Raw genomic sequence first — 21,726 nt, 5'->3', positions numbered from 1 at the left:
ACTCTCTGGGCATGTGTACATGTGCACATGCATGTGTGGGTATACACACCAATAAAAATAAAGTAAATTAAAACAAAAAAAACTAATGGTACTCAGCTCATTCAGCTTTTGAAAAATGTTAAGTTAAAATGTTAATAATTAAAAAAAAAAAGAATGTTTTTTAAGTCAGGCATGGTGGTACAGGCCTTTAATCCCAGCACTGGGAAGGGAGAGGCAGGCTGATCTCTCTTGAGTTTGAGGCCAGCCTGGTCTACAAAGTGAGTTCCAGAACAAAGAGGACTGTTACACAGAGAAGAAACTCTGTCTCAAAAACAAAAAGTTAATAATTCCTATAGATAATAAATTAGCAAGCCCTCAATACATTCTACCTAAAACCTAAACACCACTGTTAGATGTTTTCAAGCCCTGGCTCTTCAGTCCCCCAGCACCACAAACACTGGGTGTTGTGGGGCAGATCTGCGCCGTCAGCTGTTGGGAGGACCCGAAATTCCATCATCCTTGGCTACACAGCATAGTCAAGGTCAGCCTTCAACACACGAGTCCCCGAGTAAAAATAAAAGCAAGTAATAACAGCCAAGACTTCAATCAGCAACAAAACTCAGTCCAGCACAGAGGTCCCAGAAGCCTGTGTCATTGCAAAGGTCCCATTTGGTTAGGCCTGTGCTGGCCTTAACCGCTTTGGGAAAAAGAGGCTCCTGGGAATTCCCATAGACGTGGAGCCACCCATGTGTCAGGCACAGAGCCTTTAGGTCGCTTTCTCCCACCCCGTGCCTACAGTAGCACACCCCTTGTGGAAGATGTTTGGAGCAGGTAGCCCCATTCATGGCTGCTGCTCTGCTCAGTAAGCAAATGTCCCTGAGCTGGGCTTTCCTGGCTTTAGGCCTCCCCGCTGTGAAGTGGGCAGAGAGGACCGGCCCTGAGCTGCCCTGGCTTCCTCGGCTCTGGACAGGGAAAGACTGGCCAGAGCTGGTGGCCCCTCTTTGTTCTCATCCTAGCAACCAAGCTGAGAGGGGAGGGCAGCATCTGTGCTATGGGAGCCTTCGGAGTCCGCCACCTCCTGGCCATAGAGCCCTGGGTGCTATTCACCATCCTCAAAGGGCTTAACGGAGTGTGTCAGGAGGGAGAACATGGGACCTTGCTGGGAGGGATCTCCGCCATAGGAATGGGAGCAGCCAGGCCTGACTGCCTCAGTTGGAAGCTGTGGGAAGGCAGGCTGACCAGAGCTAGGGTACAGGAACGATTAAAGGCGGCCATATACAAATCCTTTGATGGGGCCGTTGACTGCTCCTCCGGGCTGGCAGCCAAAGACATTCTCACACGCTAGCCTTTCAGGGCAAATGATTCGGCCTCTACGTCCATCCCTGGCAGAGGACAGGGGAAGAGGCAGCAGGGACCAGACCATGGTACACTTGGCTGCAGTTCAAGCAGGTGATTAGATACGTTCAAAGCCTCGTAAATGGATCCCACAACAGGCCTTAATACATCCCAAAATGTTGGGCGCTCTGCCAACCCACAGAGCTGGGGGTGGAGGAGTGGGGGGGGGGGGGGGGCGGGGCTGGAAGTGTAAGAGAGAACACTTTGCTAGTAAGCTCAGCGGTTGGCGCTACAAAATATAAAAACAAAAGCCATCAGCGAGTTTGAAGGGGCTCCCGCAGGCCCGATCTGGAGCGAACTGAACAACAAATTAATTAAACACGACAGCCATAAATCAGTAGAAGCATAGGCGTCCCTGTTAATAAACAGATGGGCAGCTAGGAAGGACAGCCTGTGTTATACAGCGCTATGCCGAGCAGCTCGGGGCGTCGGAAAAGCTGCTCTGCAGTTATCGCCAAGACAGACGGATATAGCAAGGACCGGCCTGTAGACCTCAAGGCCACGGCAATGGGTGGGAACCGTTGATGAGGAGACTCTGCTGCCTGTTCTTAAATGTGTCCCCACAGAGTTCTAGTTATTTGCAAATGAGAAAAAAAAAAAAAAAACCAAACCTCCAAACAGCAGGTAATTATATGGTGGAGGAATCTAACACCACACTGACAAGAGTGGTCACAACATCCTTCAAGGCGACTGTGCAGCTGCAGGGCTGGGCACCTCCCAGGCACACAGCACCTGCGCAGACTTGCAGCTGAGCCTCTGTGTCCCCACAGAACCATGGGGAGAAGGAAAGGAAGCCTCATATCACCCGCTAGAAATGACTATGGAGGAAAGTATAATGGGCTTGCTGATACATTGTATCCATTCATTCATTTGTTTGTTTCTTTGGTGGTTTTTGTTTTATTTCGGTTTGGTTTTGAGACAGGGTCTGTTTGTAGAGTCCTGGCTGTCCTGGAACTAGCCCTGTAGAACAAGCTGGCCTCGAACACACAAAGATCTACCTGCCTCTGCTTCCTGAGTGCTGGGATTCAAGGCCTGTGCCACCACAGCCTGGCATTATTTTTTTTTTTGTGCTTATTTATTAAGGGAGGGGGCATACACCACAGTGTGCTTGTAGAGGTCAGAACTTGCGACTATCAGCTTTCTTTGTCTACCACGTGGGCTCTAGAGGAACTTAACTCAGGTTTTCAGGTTGCAAGTCCTTTACTAGATGGACTGTATCCCTAGCCACCTCATTTTAGACTGTGTACTGGAACTTAAAACAGCTCATTACTGCCTATGTTTTTGACAAAGTGCCTTCAGTGTGTTTTGAGCGAGGCCCTATTGTCCTTGGATGAATTGAATGGGTGATCATTTGAAACCTGATTTCTACATTGTACACATCAACATTTGGGACCCTGAGCTATGTATGACTCCTGAGAAGCCCAGTTCGTGCTTGACCATCCAGGGCACTCCTCCAGGCATGTGACACAGGGGACATGATGTAGGGAGTCCTGCCAATGTCACATTTTGAGCCAGTATAGGCATGAAGGGCTGTTGTCTTGTCCAGGTCCTCATGGCCTACAAGTGGTGAGCGGATAAAGTATATTTCTGCTTTAGGGGCTCCTCAAGGGTACAACTGGGCCACAAAGTCATGTAGCCCAGGCTAGCCTTAAACTCCTTATGTAACTCCTTAAGTGAAGATGGTCATGAGTTTTCTGATTCTCCCATAGCTATCTCCTAAGTGCTGAGATCCCAGATGTGTGTCTCCACACCTGGTTTATCCATTCTTCGGACTGAACTCACAGCTTCGTGCAAGCTTGACACATACTCTACCAACCGTGTTACACCGCCAGCCTCTAAACCGGCTTTTTTTCTTAATCACTGTATTGCAATGTATCACACGCCACGCATTTCCTACGTGGAGAGTGTACGGTTCGGTGGGCCTCAGCATGGTATATTACTAATTTAAAACCTTGTGCCACAGGGCCGGCAAGATGGCTCTGTGGGTAAAGGCATTTACTCCCAAGCCCGATGACCTGATGACAGTCTCAGAGAGCCACATAGTGAAAGGAGACCAGTTTGGGGCGGTTGTCTTTTATACGTGCTCAGTTGCACTCACATATGCATATATACTCACACGCATATATACTTACACCCATATATACCCACACACATACATACTTACACCCATATATACTCACATGCATATATATCCACACACACATACATATATCCACGCATATATACTCACACACATACATACTCACACATGCATACTTAAACACATATATACTCGTATATACATATATACTCACATACATATATACTCATGCATATATACTCACATACATATGTATTCATATGCATATATACTCACAGACATATATGCTCATGTACATACATACTCAAAAATAAGTGTCAAAAATGGTAGCAACTGTAAACCACATAAAGTTTGCCATTGTGACCATTTTCAGTGTTCCTTCGGTGGCACTGCCTGCTCCTGTGACAGGGTGCGGCCACCACCACCATCCACTTCCAAGACGGATGCCTCACCTGACTTCTTCCAGCTCTGGGAGTCTGTGCTCTGCTCGTTGCCCCTGGCTGCTCTGGATGCCAAGTGGAACCCTGTGCCCACCTGCTTTCAGCAGCACCGTCTTCGCAGAGCTGATCTGCGTTAAAGCCTGTATCTGAGTGTTGTTCTTTTTGACAGCGGGCTGCGATTCCATCTCATTCACATGCTCCGCTATGCGTCAGTAGAGTCTAGTCTGTTGTGACCAGCTCTCCTGCTTTCTTCATGCAGCAGGATTTAAGTACCTGTCTCTAATTCATTTGAGCCTACATAAGAGTAAGATTGTGCCTTATACAGTGATTCTCTTTCAGACACCTGATCCACCCCCCCCCCCACCATAACTACTTGCAGTTCTGAAACAAGGTCTTGTGTAGCCCAGGCTACCCTCAGGCTCATTCACTATGTAGTAGAGAGTGCCCTTGAACTCCTAATCTCCCAGCCACGACTTCCCAAGTGCTAGAATTACAAGCATGTGCATCCATGCCCAACCCGGGCCCTCATTTATAATGCTGCTTTTCTGCTTGTGGCTTTAGTGTCCTGGTAAAGCCCTGAAGGCCCCTCCCTCAGCAAGAGGACCCCTGAGCTAGTCCGTTCACAGAGGTCCATGAACATCAAAGCTCTCTCCGTATGCTTCAAGTCTTCCCGTTCCATCTTCCTTCCCACCCTGCTGGCTCCTATCCCTCTAACCTGTCCCCTCTCTTCCTGCAGATGTTCCAGTGGAGAAGCTGGCCGCCATGCCAGCTCTGCGAGTCATCAACCTGCGACTCAACCCCCTGAGCGCCGAGGTGCGTGTGATTGGCCCGCCACTCATCAAGTTTGATATGCTCGTGTCTCCAGAGGACACACAGGCCCCTCCGCCTTAGGACAGACTCCTTGTGCTCACCCAGCAAGGGACAAAGGATGCTGGCCTGCCACCCTGAGAGGGGGGAAGGCCCATGGGAAGCCAGGCTTGGGGAGTAGGGGGGTGGGTGGGCCAGGCAGCATACAGAGGGAGGGGCACGGCTAAGCCAGGGTGGGTAGCTTGGTACTGTAGTGAGCCCTGGCGCTCCAGAGGGAGGAGGTGAGGCCAGAGCCCAGACTCGGGACGCTCACGGCTGCTGTGCTGACTTGGGTAGGTCTCTTGCTCTCTCTGAGCTTGGTTACTTGGGAGGAGGAAAAATCACAGCAAGTCTTTCCTGCATGGAACCAACCCCTCAAAGGTTCTGTCTCCACATTGCTGGATGCCCTCTAAGCTCGTGGATAAACCTTGCTGGGCGTTTCATAGACCGTACAATCCGAAGCCTTGTGTCACACTGGGTGTGAGAGCCAGGTCACCATCCTGAGAGGAGACCAGCTCCACCTATTTATTGCCTTCTGTGGACTGAACACAGTGACACCCATCATGGTGCCCTGTCCTGGCCATCAGGGTCCCTGGACTGTTTGGAGCCTGAGCCAGGAATTGAAATGCCTAGACGCTGGCTGGGCCCTGTGGCAGGAGTGTTTATGAAGGAACCCTTGGACATCGAGACAGGGGACAGAGGGGCAGCTCCAGGCCACTCCTTCTTCCTTGTCCCAAGACATTGTGTGGAGGACTTTCTACACACTCTGTTCTCTCCCTGAGAATGGCCTGGCGTGGTCAGGTATATTACCCACAGGGCCACAGGAAAGGTGGCCCAGAGAAGACAAAGTCACCCGCACCTGTGACTGTCACCCGAGGTCCTAAGATTACCTCCCTTTGATGATAACCTGGTTGGTTACCACCAACCTCAAGGCTATCACCGGAATGACCTGCCGTCTTGATGACCTTTGCCTGTGGTCTAAAGGGCTACCAGCTGTCCCAGTGTGCCCAGAACTGCGGCATTTCCCAGGAGGTAGCTGGGCCCAGGCCCCCTGATAAGGCCTGTGTTTGGGGATCTCCCTGACTCCCTCCGTCTCCATGTGTCTACCTCTGCACCTGAGCAGCAGGCCTTCCAGCTGCCCCCGGTCCTGGCTGGTCTGTGGAGGCCCCAGGACACAGGCAGGACTAGGCCGCTTTGTCTCCAACATTTCGCCGTTTAGAACTCAAACTGTTGTTCAGAGCAAAAACCCACTACGGAGTTTGTCTAGGTCCCTGTCTCTTCACAGTGTTGCTGGCTCTTGGTGGGTTACCATGGGAGCACTTCTCGTATCATGGCTGTATATCCTAAAAGAAACCTTGCCTATTACACTCTCATCCTAAGGCCAGTCAGCCAGATGAGGAGGTAGACACGGGGCCCAAGCAAGGGCTGGGAGCAGCCGGGACTGGACTGCTTTCTCCCTCCCACCCTGTGTCCCTGAGTTGGTGGTTTCATCTTGTCCAGGAAGAGGGAAAGCAACACTAAGTGTTGATAGGCTAACACCAGCTTGCTAGAAATGCAGTCTCTGGGGGTGTACACCTGTGATCCAGCACATGGCGGGACTAAGACTGTAGGACTGTGGAGATGAGGCCAGCCTCTGCTGCATAACGAGAACCGATCTCAGCACAGCAAAAGCAGACACAGTAAAAGAACGGGGCCAGGCATAGCGGGCCCTCTTACAACCACAGCCCTCTGAAAGTAGGAGCAGAAAGGTCAGGAGCTCTAGGCCAACCTTGAGTTTAAAAAAAAAATCCCTGGGCTATATGAGACCCCCATTTCAGTAAAGGGAAAAGCAAAATGCAGGGTCTCGGCGGACCTCACACTGGCTTTCTGAGTCGGAGCTATGTGCCAGCAAGAACTGGAACTGAGTCTTCCAGGGATGTCCCAGATTGAGCATCAGCAGAGGGCCCTGGGTAACCTGGGCATGTGCAGAGTGAAGGTTGCCCCGCCCCCTTTCTCCACTTGCATGGATCTGAGTATATGCCCAGCCTCCCCCTAACTGAGCACCGGGAGATCAGATCATTTCCCCATCCTTGTGTCTCTACCATGGTCGAGGTCGTGATCGCCAGGCGATGGTTAGGCCTGCCTTGTCTTCCCACCTTACCTCTGGCTCTTCCTGCATGCCAGTGGGGTTGTTCCTGGAAGTCATTCTCTACGCTGCCTGGACATTATGATCTGGCCTGTCTGGGCAAGCTCTGGCAGTCAGAACCCTCCAGATCCGGGCTCACAGTGTGAAAAAGCCCCGCACTTCAGTTTGCAATAAAAGATGCTGTGCTAAACTCATCTGCTGGTGCTTGCTGTATGGTTTCTTTTTTTCTTTTTCTTTTTTCCCTTTCTGAGTGTATATGTGTAGTGTTTGATTTGTTCTCCCAATACAGACTCCCAGGCATTAGGGCTGGGTTTCACCCGCCCATCTTTAAGGGGAACTCCCTCTCTTGCAGTAAGCTTGAGTTACAGAGAGCTTGGTTCTCTGAATGACAGCAGGACAGATGCTATGGTCTTTAGATTAGTTGCCCTGCCTGCCTGTCCAAGTCTCTTAGGAGCAAGCTGTGGCATTAGGGCATTCCCTCAGAGAAGGAGTTGGTGAGGAAACTTACCAGACTCACAGTGTGAAATGCTAGCCGCTTTCCTAGCCATTTGTATATAAGTATATAGGCTAGAGAATGCTAACAGAGAGGCTCCATCTATGTGGTTACAAGGAAGCCATTATCCATGCTGGGTGAGGGCTTTCCAGTGAGGCCTTTTTTTTTTTTTTGGAGGTGGGGAGGAGGGGGACGGAGGAGTCATCCACATTCCTATAAGCAACTCCTCACCCTTGCTCTGGAAAGAAACCCAATACCTGTTGGCTCCCCAGATTTAACCTTAGTGGAACCAGACTTTGGTTTGACCCTGGTGGAGAGGTAGGCATTGTTTACATCCACCCCAGGGGAGGAATTCTCAAAACCACAAGGTAAAGAAAGCAGCTTTGGAGCAGGCACACAGAATGTCCGGTCTACAGTAGAGCCCTGCTGAACAATGGGGCAGACAGATGTGGGCCCGGAGGGGAAGGACGGAGTTGTCACCCATACCCCCACCCCCACCCCCACCCCCACCCCCCGGGTCCCTGGTTCTGTGAGCAGAGTCGTGGGCTGGGAGAACTGGATGCTGGTTAAACGTGCAGCAGCTCCGCTCACTCCAGATGCAGGGCTGAAGCTCAGGCTGGTGCTGCCCTAATAAATCCTCCTGGGGACTTTGATGTCCCAGCTGGAGATCCGTTGTTCTGGGTTCAGGCCTTGGGTTTTTGATTTTTGGGTTTTTTTGTTTTGTTTTGTTTTGTTTTGTTTTTTAAGGTTGGATTGGCCAACTTGAATTTACTTTGAGTTGTAAAGCCAGGCGCTCCACAGTATTGTTGTTGAAGAGGCACAGAGAGAGTGCTCAGCAGGTACCAGACCCGCCATGGCTGTTAACGTGTTTATCCCCTTGGTGCCTTCTTAGCAGCTGAGTGATTTCCAGAAATCCCTGCCCCTCTCCGAGCCTTGGCTCCCAGCTGCAGAGTGGAGGGGCTGTGCTAGGAGATCGCCAAGGAGCTCGCTGGAACTCACACGATCCCTGTTTCTTGCATTCTCAAGTGTTCAGCTATTAAACGCTCCCTGCAAGCCAGGCCTTTCCTGCCAACCAGCTTGCAGGGTTTCTGACTTGCTGGCCGACAGAAAAGCCGCCCTCGCCCTTCTTGTAGAGCATTTCCTCTGAGGGGGTGAGGGGGCTGAGCCTGGATTTCAGGCAGGGTCTTCCATGCAGACAGAAAGACACAGACACGGTGATTACGATGCAGTTAGGATGGGTGGACTGGGCATGGGGGGGGGGGAGGGTGGTGGCACACGCCTTTAATCCCAGCACAGGGGAGACAGAGGCAGGCAGATCTCTGGGTTCTAGGCCAGCCTGGTCTACAGAATGAGTTCCAGGACAGCCAGGGCTACACAGAGAAACCATCTTGGGAAACAAACGAAAATGGGTGCACATGGTAAGGGAGCAATCAGGGGCAAAGCATTCAAAGAGTTTTAGCATTTTCGTTGCTATCAATGCAGTCTGACAACTCCTTTATGTGATTCTGAAATTTCCCGAGTTGAATACAGTGTTTGTTGCTTTTGTTTTCTGGGCCGGAGGTTCCTGGGATGGAGGAACGGCTGTATCTGAGAGGAAAGGATCACAGAGTGCATGCTGGGAGAGACAGCACAGAGTAGGACCAGAGGGTTTGCATTGCCAGTTTTCCGAATCACAGCACGTTGGACCCCAGAATCTAGCTTTGAAGCTGCTCTTTGCTTGAAATAAGCTCAACCCTTCTTAGGGAGCCCAGGAATGGGAGCGGTGCCCTTTACCCCAGCGCAAGAGGAGCCAGGGCCAGAAAGGGCGATATTGCAGTTGCCAATTAATCTCTACTCAAATCGGCAGCGTGGTCTTCACTACCCACCCCAGTGTTCTGGATTCCCGAGTGAAAGACACACACACACATATACACACACCCTTATATTTTAATATGTCTTAAACAGCGTAATGGCTGGGCCACTCCAAAACCTCCACGTACACGTGTGTATGTATGTATGTGTGCATGAGTGCACATGCATGCGTGCGTGCGTGCGTGCGTGTGTGTGTGTGTGTGTGTGTGTGTGTGTATGTGTGTGTGTGCATCCCTTTGCGTATGGGCCTGGCACCTGAGGAAGTCAGGAGAACATCCGAGCCTCTGACGCTGGAGCTCTGGGTGGTTGGGCGCTTGGAACTACTCCTCGGTCCTCTTTGAGAACAACCAATGTTCCTAACCACTGAGGCCTTTCTCCAGCTCCCCGCCCCACCCCCAGGGCCTTGTGTGTCCTTATTTGCCAGAGCAGCATCCCTCTGCCAGCAGACAGGGACGAAGCGGAGATCACATGACCAGAAGGGGGAAGCGCATGACCCGGAAGCATTGGAACCAGGGCTTCAGGACTGGCTTTTTTGCTTCTACTGATCGAGTATCTTTGGTGTGAGCCTGGGCCTCACAGGAGGCCTGCGTACACACACAGAAGTGACCAATGGCTTTCTTCAGATGGCCTGTCTCTGGGGAATGGCCTCTCTGAGCCTTTTCTCCCCAGCTAATCATGAGCGTGGTTTTCACAACACAGGTCGGTACATCACTGTTGTGCACCTGCCATACCCTGAACTTGCCTCTCAAGGCCACTTAGTGCCCACCATCGTGAACACAGCCCTGGTTGCCACGGATTTCTTCAGGACATATATCCACAGGACATCTGGAAGCTGATGGGGGACCTTTCTTCATAATTCAGAAGCCTCCGAGGCTGTGAACTTCCGCAGCTGGGAGGCACAAGGGGATTGTTGTGATGTGGATGCCAGCCTGGGCTACAGCATCAGAACCATGTCTCAACAAAAAGCAGATCAATCTATGAGCACCTGCGCCAGGCTTCTGAGGCTGCCTGATGAGGCCGTGTGATGAGGCGGAGGTGGCCGCCGCGACAGACCCAGCTGGTGCCTGGCGTATTCCACACGAGCAAAACCAGATTCCTACAAGCAGAGGCACCTGTGCACCCTATTTCCTGTCAACCACATAGAACAGGAGACCTTCCTGGGTGAGCTCCGAGGGCCTGTCTCACGCACGGCTCAGAGTAGGTGCTATAACGGAGACCTTCCACTCAGAAAACTTTGAGATCAGGAGTTGTGCCTGGGGTGGTGTCAGATCTCAGGAGTGGTTCTGAGAACCACGTGGGGATGCTGGGTGTACATGGTAGGGCACACTTTTAATCCTCCAGCACTCTGGAGGCAGAGGCAGGATCTCTGTAAGTCTAGGGCAGCCAGGGATACACAGAAAAACCCTGCATCAAAAAAACAAAAAAAAAAAACAAAAAAAAAACAAAAAAAAAACAAAAAAAAAAAAAACAAACAGGGTCTGGAGAGATGGCCCAGTGGTTAAGAGCACTGACTGCTCTTCCGAAGGTCCTGAGTTCAAATCCCAGCAACCACATGGTGGCTCACAACCATCCGTAATGAGATTTGACGCCCTCTTCTGGAGTGTCTGAAGACAGCTACAGTATACTTACATATAATAATAAATAAATCTTAAAAAAAAAAAAAAAAGAATCACACGTTGAGCTATGTGAGAAGACAAATCCCAAGGCCACCTGAGCTGCCAGACAGGAAGTTAGACCCTGACACCTTAAAGAGTTTCTGCTAACCGTCCACACAGCACCCAAAGGAACCTTCTAGATTCTAGGTCACTTCTTCTCCAAATCCTGAAGGGCTCTCCACTTCCTTCCGGGTAAATTAAGAGCTCACACGGGGTATTTTGGATCATGCGCCATGTACTGCCTAATAGGCCCCTAGGAGGTCTCCTGTCACTTCTCTAAGAGAGACACACACACCCCATTTCTTTTCTTTATTCGTAGATCTTATCACCCGCTATATGCCCAATGAGCATTTATCTATGCCCATTACTTACACTCAATAGGACCTTTGGCTTGGTATCCATGGCTTTCCCTCCCTCCCATCTCTTGAGCCATGCCCGGCACATAGTAGGTCTACAGTCTCTATCCACTGAGGGCTGAACAGGTGGATGGTACAGAATCTCTGTGTTTGAGAACCTAGCTTTTGAAAAAATTGCTATCAGACAGGGTCACGTTCCACAGTAAGTCTCCATGTTTCCCACCTGGCACGTTGGCATCAATTTTAGCCGCTCCTCCTCGCATGGGTCTTCCCTTACGAGCCATAAGATTGTGGCTGGATTTTGTTGTAAGTAGAGTGGCCAAGAATCCATGTGCACAGCCCAAGAGAGGATGCGCAACCCTCCCACACCCCCACCACTGTGCCCTGCGCCCCCAACTGTGCTCTCTACCTGAGATCTCACCCTCTCCTGTTACCCTAGTTTTACTACTCTCAGGATCGACAGAGTTCAGGAACTAGATCAAGCAGATCCTTGCTAAAATTGTGGTCTTCAGCTAACAGCATCAGTAGAGGTGTGTGTGTGTGCATGTGAAAAATATTTATAAGGACACTGGGTCTATCTATAAGGACACTGGGCATGTCTATGAGGACCCTGGGCATGTCTATGAGGACACTGGGCATGTCTATGAGGACACTGGGCATGTCTATGAGGACCCTGGGCATGTCTATGAGGACCCTGGGCATGTCTATGAGGACACTGGGCATGTCTATGAGGACACTGGGCATGTCTATGAGGACCCTAGGCATGTCTATGAGGACACTGGGCATGTCTATGAGGACACTGGGCATGTCTATGAGGACCCTGGGCATGTCTATGAGGACCCTGGGCATGTCTATGAGGACACTGGGCATGTCTATGAGGACACTGGGCATGTCTATGAGGACCCTGGGCATGTCTATGAGGACACTGGGGATGTCTATGAGGACACTGGGCATGTCTATGAGGACACTGGGCATGTCTATGAGGACACTGGGCATGTCTATGAGGACACTGGGCATGTCTATGAGGACACTGGGCATATCTATGAGGACCCTGGGCATGTCTATGAGGACACTGGGCATGTCTATGAGGACCCTGGGCATGTCTATGAGGACACTGGGCATGTCTATGAGGACACTGGGCATGTCTATGAGGACACTGGGGATGTCTATGAGGACCCTGGGCATGTCTATGAGGACACTGGGGATGTCTATGAGGACACTGGGCATGTCTATGAGGACACTGGGCATGTCTATGAGGACACTGGGCATGTCTATGAGGACACTGGGCATGTCTATGAGGACACTGGGCATGTCTATGAGGACCCTGGGCATGTCTATGAGGACACTGGGCATGTCTATGAGGACACTGGGCATGTCTATGAGGACCCTGGGCATGTCTATGAGGACCCTGGGCATGTCTATGAGGACACTGGGCATGTCTATGAGGACCCTGGGCATGTCTATGAGGACACTGGGCATGTCTATGAGGACACTGGGCATGTCTATGAGGACACTGGGCATGTCTATGAGGACACTGGGCATATGAGGACACTGGGCATGTCTATGAGGACACTGGGCATGTCTATGAGGCCCTGGGCATGTCTATGAGGACACTGGGCATGTCTATGAGGACACTGGGGATGTCTATGAGGACACTGGGCATGTCTATGAGGACACTGGGCATGTCTATGAGGACCCTGGGCATGTCTATAAGGACACTGGGCATGTCTACAAGGACACTGGGCATGTCTATGAGGACACTGGGGATGTCTATGAGGACACTGGGCATGTCTATGAGGACACTGGGCATGTCTATGAGGACCCTGGGCATGTCTATGAGGACACTGGACATGTCTATGAGGACACTGGGCATGTCTATGAGGACCCTGGGCATGTCTATGAGGACCCTGGGCATGTCTATAAGGACACTGGGCATGTCTATGAGGACACTGGGCATGTCTATGAGGACCCTGGGCATGTCTATGAGGACACTGGGCATGTCTATGAGGACACTGGGCATGTCTATGAGGACCCTGGGCATGTCTATGAGGACACTGGGCATGTCTATGAGGACACTGGGCATGTCTATGAGGACACTGGGCATGTCTATGAGGACACTGGGCATATGAGGACACTGGGCATGTCTATGAGGACACTGGGCATGTCTATGAGGCCCTGGGCATGTCTATGAGGACACTGGGCATGTCTATGAGGACACTGGGGATGTCTATGAGGACACTGGGCATGTCTATGAGGACACTGGGCATGTCTATGAGGACCCTGGGCATGTCTATAAGGACACTGGGCATGTCTACAAGGACACTGGGCATGTCTATGAGGACACTGGGCATGTCTATAAGGACCCTGGGCATGTCTATAAGGACCCTGGACATGTCTATAAGGACTCTGGGCATGTCTATAAGGATGATGGGCATGTCTATAAGGATGCTGGGCATGTCTATAAGGACACTGGGCATGTCTATAAGGACACTGGGCATGTCTATGAGGACACTGGTGATGTCTATGAGGACACTGGTGATGTCTATGAGGACACTGGGCATGTCTATAAGGACACTGGGGATGTCTATAAGGACACTGGGCATGTCTATAAGGACACTGGGCATGTCTATAAGGACACTGGGGATGTCTATAAGGACACTGGGCATGTCTATAAGGACACTGGGCATGTCTATAAGGACACTGGGCATGTCTATAAGGACACTGGGCATGTCTATAAGGACCCTGGGCATGTCTATAAGGACGATGGGCATGTCTATAAGGACACTGGGCATGTCTATAAGGACCCTGGGCATGTCTATAAGGACACTGGGCATGTCTATCAGGACACTGGGCATGTCTATGAGGACACTGGGCATATCTATGAGGACACTGAGCATGTCTATGAGGACACTGGGCATGTCTATAAGGACACTGGGCCTATTTATAAGGATATTGGGCATGTCTATGAGAACACTGGGCATGTCTATAAGGACCCTGGGCATGTCTATGAGGACACTGGGCATGTCTATAAGGATACTGAGCATGTCTATAAGAATACTGGGCATGTCTATGAGGACACTGGGCATGTCTATGAGGACACTGGGCATGTCTATAAGGACACTGGTGATGTCTATGAGGACACTGGGCATGTCTATAAGGATACTGGGCATGTCTATGAGGACACTGGGCATGTCTATGAGGACACTGGTGATGTCTATGAGGACACTGGGCATGTCTATAAGGACCCTGGGCATGTCTATAAGGACACTGGGGATGTCTATAAGGACACTGGGCATGTCTATAAGGACACTGGGCATGTCTATAAGGACACTGGGGATGTCTATAAGGACACTGGACATGTTTATAAGGACACTGGGCATGTCTATAAGGACCCTGGGCATGTCTATAAGGATGATGGGCATGTCTATAAGGACACTGGGCATGTCTATAAGGACCCTGGGCATGTCTATAAGGACACTGGGCAGGTCTATGAGGACACTGGGCATGTTTATGAGGATACTGGGCATGTCTATGAGGACACTGGGCATATCTATGAGGACACTGGGCATGTCTATGAGGACACTGGGCATGTCTATAAGGACACTGGGCCTATTTTAAGGATATTGGGCATGTCTATGAGAACAATGGGCATGTCTATAAGGACACTGGGCATGTCTATGAGGACACTGGGCATGTCTATAAGGATACTGAGCATGTCTATAAGAATACTGGGCATGTCTATGAGGACACTGGGCATGTCTATGAGGACACTGGGCATGTCTATGAGGACACTGGGAATGTCTATGAGGACGCTGGGCATGTCTATAAGGACACTGGGAATGTCTGTGAGGACACTGGGCATGTCTATGAGGACACTGGGCATGTTTATAAGGATACTGGGCATGTCTATAAGGACACTGGGCATGTCTATAAGGATGCTGGGCCTGTCTACAAAGATGCTCCCAGAGAGCCTTACCTTAGAATGCAGGATCTGCTCTGAAATGGTCTGTCTGGATTTAAAAGGGAAGAAAAGAAACAGAGCGGAGCAGCCACAGTTTCTGTTCTCCCTGACCACAGATATGGTGTGCTGTTCTTACAGCCTGCCCCGTGTGATGGCCTGGATCGAAAAGGGAGCCGGAGGAACCCTTCCTTAAGTTGATTTTGTCAATTAGTCACAGAATCAGGAAAAGTAATTAGAACAAACCCTGCCTCCTCCTTTCCCCCTCTTCCCTTTTTCCCCTCCTCCCTTTCCCCCCTCCTCCCTTCCCCCTCCTCCCTTTCTCCCTCCTCCCTTTCCCCCCCTTCCTTTCCCCCCTCCTCCCTTTCCCCCCTCCTCTTCTACCCCTTCCTCTTCTTACTTCTGTTTTTTTTTTTTGGTTTTGTTTTTGATCCAGGGTCTCCCTTTGTAGCCCAGGCCAACCTAAAACTCATTTTGAGTCCAGGCTAGTCCCAAACTCCTCCTAAGGGAATCCTCCTGCTTTAGCCTCCAACATGCTAGATTTCTAGGCACCAGCTATTATGATAGGCTGGGGTTCTCTTACCATATAGAAATCAAAAAGTTTACATTAACTTTCTAAGATTTGTACCTACCAGAGTGATCAATCCACCCTCGTACATGACAACCCAGAACCATCTGTATAACTCGTCCCAGGAGATCCTACACCCTCTTCAAGATTCTGCAGGCACCAGCTGTGTGATACACAGGCATTCGTGAATACAGAACACTCATTCACTTAAAATAAATCTTTTTTTTTTAAGTTGAAGGCCAAGGAGTTTGAAGTCAGTCTTGACTACGTGAGACCCTGTCTCAGAAGTAAAATTAAATTTAAAAAATAAGGTAAAGACACTGTGTATCTGTGATTACTCAAGTCCCCAGTTACTGTCCAAGTTAGTTGCCCCCACAACAGGGAAGGCAGTTAAGAATCTGTGTTGTGCCAGGTGGTGGTGGCACACACCTTTAATCCCAGTACTTGGGAGGCAAAAGCAGGCATATTTCTGAGTTCCAGGCCAGCCTAGTCTACAGAATGAGTTCCAGGATAGCTAGGGCTACACAGAGAAACCCTGTCTCGAAAAAAAAACAAAAAACAAAAACAAAAAAAACAAAAAAACAAAAAAACAAAAAAACAAAAAAAAACTGTGTTGTATTATATGGAAGACACAAGTATGGTTGGGCACTATAGTTGTTAGGATTCTGTCAAAGCTCCACCCCACAATTACCTGGCAACAGCCAGGTATGCCCCTCCCCACCATTACTTGGCAACAGCCTACTATAAACCTAGCCTACTATAAAAAGGGCTGCTCAGCCCCTCCTCTCTCTCTTACTCTCACCTCTCCCACTCTCATCTTCTCTCTTGCCCCTCTTGAGCTCTCCTCCCCTCCCCCTCTCCCCACATGGCCATGGCCGGCCTCTGCTCTCTACTCTCTCCCTCTCTCTGCCTTTCTCTGCCTCTACTACCCCCCTTAACTCCCATCCCATGCCCTGAATAAACTCTATTCTATACTATGTCGGTGCGTGTCTGGTCTCTCAGGGGAAGGGATGCCTTGGCATGGGCCCGCTGGGGCACGCCCTTCCCCCACACCGCCATATACCACATTCTCTAAACCTCTTTCTCTTTTTATGATCACAACAGTAGTACTGCCTGTGATCTCAGCACATGGGAGGAGGCAGGAGAATGACAACTTTAAGGCCAGCCTGAGCTATAGAAGTGAGGAGACAGGCTTAAAGACAATGTGGAACATATGGTCAAAATCACATATCATGGGAAAGGTCCCAGTTGGAAGAAGAACTGGTTCTCAAACCCAGGTCTTTTGACTAGTACCGTGGTTCTCAACCTGTGGGTCACAACCCCTTTTAACCTCTGTCTCCAAAATTTTTTACATTATGATTCATAACGGTAGCAAAATTACAGTTATGAGGTAGCCACAAAAATAATTTTATGGTCAGGGGTCACTACAATATGAGGAACTATATCAGAGGGTCCAGGTCAGTGGCTTACGGAAGACCTCAGCCTCCTAAGCTCTAGGAAGCCTGTGGACTGCCCCACCCCTCCCATCCCAGATTGATGTCCTTGTCCTCTAAAGCCTGTGATGCCCTAGAGATGTGTGAGGCCTTCACAAAAACCCCCATTGTCACGATCTAGAGTGTAAACCCCATCCTGTGAACAGGACTCCTCGAGGCCCAGCCTCTCAGAAGACTCCATATACCTAGGCCCAATAATGGGGGGGGGAGGGGGCTGTGAGATGCTCTCTCTTACCTCTCTTACTCTTACCCAAACCTCTCATGCTTTAGAGATGTGGACACTGAGTTCCCAAGAGAGGCTGCGCAGGGAGTCAGTGTCAGAGCTGTGAAGAGGACAGCACCCAGGTTTCTAGCTCCCCGTTTGGGTTCTGTGGCGTATTACGGGTTTTCCGTGCTCTGTCTCTCTGGTGGCTTCTCTCCAGCTCTGCAGCTGGATGGAGCCGGCCATTTGAGCCCTCTATTGTCGGTTATAAATGCAGAGAATGGCGCTGACCTGCTTCCTTGGGGAGGGCTTGCTAATAAGCTTTTTAAGGCTTTTACCGTGAAATGCTCCTCAGAGACCGTTTCCAGGCTCCGGGAAGACATCCCACTCCTGCCTGAGCCTCAGCCTCTCTGCAGCTACCCTAGCCTCACTCTACAAGGGAAGCCTCTCCCCTCCATTAAATGTACACTGCAGGAGCCTGCAGTGTGGGGTCTGATTCCCAGGGCCACATCCTCACCATCCAGAGAGATCCCTTTCTCCTCTCCTGAGAATTCTGAGCCTTTTCAAAGAGGGCAGCTAGCTGCTCAATGGCTTCCTTTGCCCCAAAGGCCTCTGTGCATTTCCAGTCAGGGAGAAAGACAGAGTGTCCCACCACAGGTACCTGGGATCCCCTCCACAGAAGAGCAGTCCCCAGTGGCAGTGCTTGGCTTGACGCCAACCTTCCTTCTACACACTTACCAACTCTGCTGGTTCGTCTCAGAACACACTTCCAACCCAGCTTGGAGAGAAGAAGGACACATGCCAAGCCAACCCGGACCTTGTATAGTCCTTCAACACCAGTAAGGTGGATGGATGCTGGGACAGCATACACTGCAGTGAGTACCAGTGGGGATCTGCCCTGAGAGGTTGTTACGTACAGACTGACTATGGGTTTCTCCATCCTAAGCAAAATTAATAAATTTGGACATAGGGCCTATGTTGTTAATGAGAGGGTTCTGATTCCCTGGGGATAAAAATCAGCATAGAGGAAAAAAAAAAACCACGTGTGTGTGTGTGTGTGTGTGTGTGTGTATGTGTGTGTGTGTGTATTGTAGCCCTGGCTATCCTGGAACTCACTCTGTAAACCAGGCTGGCCTCAAATTCACTCGTATCTATCTACCTACCTCTGCCTCCCAAGTTCCGGTTGGTCCACACTAGCTAAAAGACATATATCTTTAATTCCAGTCTTCAGGAGGCTGAGGCAGGAGAATCTTATATTTGAAGCTAGCCTGGACTACACAGTGGGGTTTCTGTCTTAGAAACAAAGAAGAGCTGGCCACATGCTCAGTTGGTGGAGTGCCCGCCTAACCGGAAGTCCTGGGTCCTGTCCCCAGCAGGATGTAAACCAGTGTGGTACCCAGACGCCTATACTCCCAGCTCTAGGGAGCTGCAAAAGGATTGGAGACCCAAGGCTACATATGGAGGTCCAGGCCCACTGGGCTATATGAGACCTCTCTCAAAACAAAAAATAAATAAGCCGGGCGGTGGTGGTGCACGCCTGTAATTCCAGCACTCTGGGAGGCAGAGGCAGGTGGATTTCTGAGTTCAAAGCCAGCCTGTTCTACAGAGTGAGTTCCAGGAGAGCCAGGGCTATACAGAGAAATCCTGTCTCGAAAAAACCAAATCCAAAAAAACCCAAAAAACAACAAAAAATAAATAAACAAAATTAAAAACAAAGACAATGGGACTAGAGAGATGCCTCAGCAGTTAAGGGGCTGCTCTTCCAGAGGTTCTGAGTTCAAGTCCCAGCAACCACATGGTGGCTCACAACCATCTGTAATAGGATCTGATGTTCTCTTCTTTCTGTTGTGTCTGAAGACAGCTACAGTGTACTTACATATAATAATAAATAAATTTTAAAAATTAAAAAAAAAAGAGTACTGGCTGCTCTTCCAGAGGTCCTGGGTTCAATTCCCAGCACCCACATGGCAGCCCACAACTGTCTGTCACTGCAGCTCTAGGGCATCTGACATCTTCACACAGACATGCATATACATGGCAAAACACCAATGCACACAAAATTAAAAAAATAAATAAATAAAAGCACACCAGAAAGTCTCCTGTAACACACACATGCACACACACATACATACAAACATACCAGGAAGGGAGAGTGATGAGGCAGGTAAAATGTGCAAGGAGGACACAGGGGGAAGGAAGCCCTAGGAGACTTGTTTGTTTGTTTTTTCGAGACAGGATTTTTCCATGTAAGCTCTGGCTGTCCTGGAACTCACTCTACAGATCGGGCTGGCTTCGAACTCACAGAGATCCACTACCCACTTCCACCTCCCACAAGAGACACCGCTGCCAGGCTGAGATCTTTATCTTGGATTTAGCAGCTCCCAGAACACTGCGAAATATGTCTCCATTGTGTAGCTGTGCAGCCTGTGACATTTTCTTACAGGAGTCCGTGGAGAGAACAAAAGGAAGAGAGGATCGATTGTAGAGCTGTGGGAAGATGGGCAGAGAGAGGGACAGGCCTGCAGTGTCACTGTCGCAGGCAAGGGCCTCACTCTGCTGTGTGCGAGACTTGCCAGGGGACTTCACACACCTCTGGTCTCCCGATCGCCTCTGACTTTCTGATTTAATTGGAGTAGGTGTGATCTGAGGGCGGGTGTTAAAAATCTTCTGGATGATTCCAAAGTTCAGGGAAAGTTTAGGAACCACCCAGTGGAAGAACGGTGCAGACTTGAGAGCAGAGAGCAGTGGATAGATGGGGTGAGGGGCAGGTGAGGGGCAGGGACAGGGGCAGGCAGAGCCTCCCCACCCCCCTTGTGAAGATCTCAGTGAGAGACAGGCTCAGTGGTGGGAGGCAGAGGCAGGCTCACAGGTAGAGAAGTGGACTGGATAGGGTTCAAAAGAGGTGGTCAGGTTTACACCAGCGGGTACCTAGAAGCCTCAAGGGGGCTGGGGGGTGTCACAGTGACAGTCACCATTTCAGAGGATCAAGGGTATTTATCTGGTGAGTGAACCACTGTAAAGACATCTTTTGCTGGGTTTGTTTGTGGTTTTTTAGACACTAGGGTTTCACCTTGTAGCCCTGGGTAGCTTGGTACCCGGGAGACCAGGGTAGCCTCAAAGTCAGAGATCCGTCTGCCTCTGCCTCCCAAATGCTGAAAATCTTGTTTTCCATGTTTTCGGGACAGGGTTTCTCTGTGTAGTCCTGGCTGTCTGGGACTCACTATGTAGACCAGGCTGGCCTTGAACTCAGAGATCCACCTGCCTCTCTGCCAGAGGCTGAGACTTAAGGTATGCACCACCATGCCCAGCCTATTCCTGGTACTTAAAGACACACACAACCACCATCCCACCACCACCACCACCACCACCACTGCCCCAACTCCCAACTCCCGTGTGAATCTAATTTGAGGGATGACTTCTATTTCGAGAGTGCTGGTCTCCAGATATTTCAGAAGTTACAAATGAGAACAAAACCTAAATTCTTAAAACGAAGAAAGAGCGGTCAATTCACTTTCTTTCACTGGCGGAGAACCTGGGGATCTTCATTCGAATGGCAGATGGGTAGTGTTGTCTTCTTGGCTATCTGACAGGGTCTGTGGATGGTCAGGGCAGTGTTCTCCAGTCCAGCAAGGGGGCATTAATTGACTGTCTACTATGTGCTAAGCAGAAATGTACACACTCGGCTTCCCTCAGAATCACTTTACAAATGCAGAAACTCAGGCTGAGTGCAGACACGACACTTGCCCAAGCCTGGTCTATTTGATTCAGAAGCCAGGGTCATCCATCAGACATCTTGTTCACTGAGGGGGGGGGGGGGAGAGCTCACTGGCTTCTCTCTAGGGGTCCCTCCTAGGTAGTGACAGCGACTTCTTGGCCTCTTCAGAAAAGGCAGTCTTGCCTATATAGTGGTGGGCGTGTGAGGGGCAGGCTGGGCTCGGACCACATAAAGAGTGGGGAACAGAGGCTGGTGTGTGTCCGCCAGGGCTGCGGCGGGTACCGCCTGCACTTTGGAGGGTGCGGGGGTCCTGGGAGAGTTTGCGGGGGAGGTGCACGGGGCGCCCTCGCTCGGCCGCACAGGTGTGCCGGGTGCCATGGAGACGGCGCGGCGCCAGCCCCCTCCTTCCCTCCGGCCGGGGAGGCGCGGGGCGGGCGGCAGAGTCCGGCGGACAGCAGCGCTGAGAGGGCGCTGTACGCCGGACCCCAGAGAGTGAGCGCCTCCTGCCCGTCTGCGAGCAACGGGTCACGAGGGTAGCCCACCCAGACCCCAGACCCTTCCTGGGCCCCA

The 21,726-nt window shown here is 50.6% G+C and overlaps 1 protein-coding gene across 1 annotated transcript in view; it reads left to right on the top strand.

The window, feature by feature from the left end:
* The window catches only part of Lrrc20 (leucine rich repeat containing 20), a 112,515-nt gene extending 105,456 nt beyond the window's left edge, over nucleotides 1–7,059 (top strand). Inside the window, exon 5 of the mRNA XM_052164128.1 lies at nucleotides 4,631–7,059. Within this exon, the coding sequence (XP_052020088.1) occupies nucleotides 4,631–4,785 (155 nt within the window). The 3' untranslated portion in view covers nucleotides 4,786–7,059. The remainder of the gene's footprint in view (nucleotides 1–4,630) is intronic.
* Nucleotides 7,060–21,726: the final 14,667 nt, after the last annotated feature.

Source organism: Apodemus sylvaticus, chromosome 19 (assembly GCF_947179515.1).
Source record: "Apodemus sylvaticus chromosome 19, mApoSyl1.1, whole genome shotgun sequence".
Lineage (NCBI taxonomy): Eukaryota > Metazoa > Chordata > Mammalia > Rodentia > Muridae > Apodemus > Apodemus sylvaticus.
Note: the sequence above shows the minus strand (reverse complement) of the source record. Positions and strands in the feature narration are given on the sequence as shown.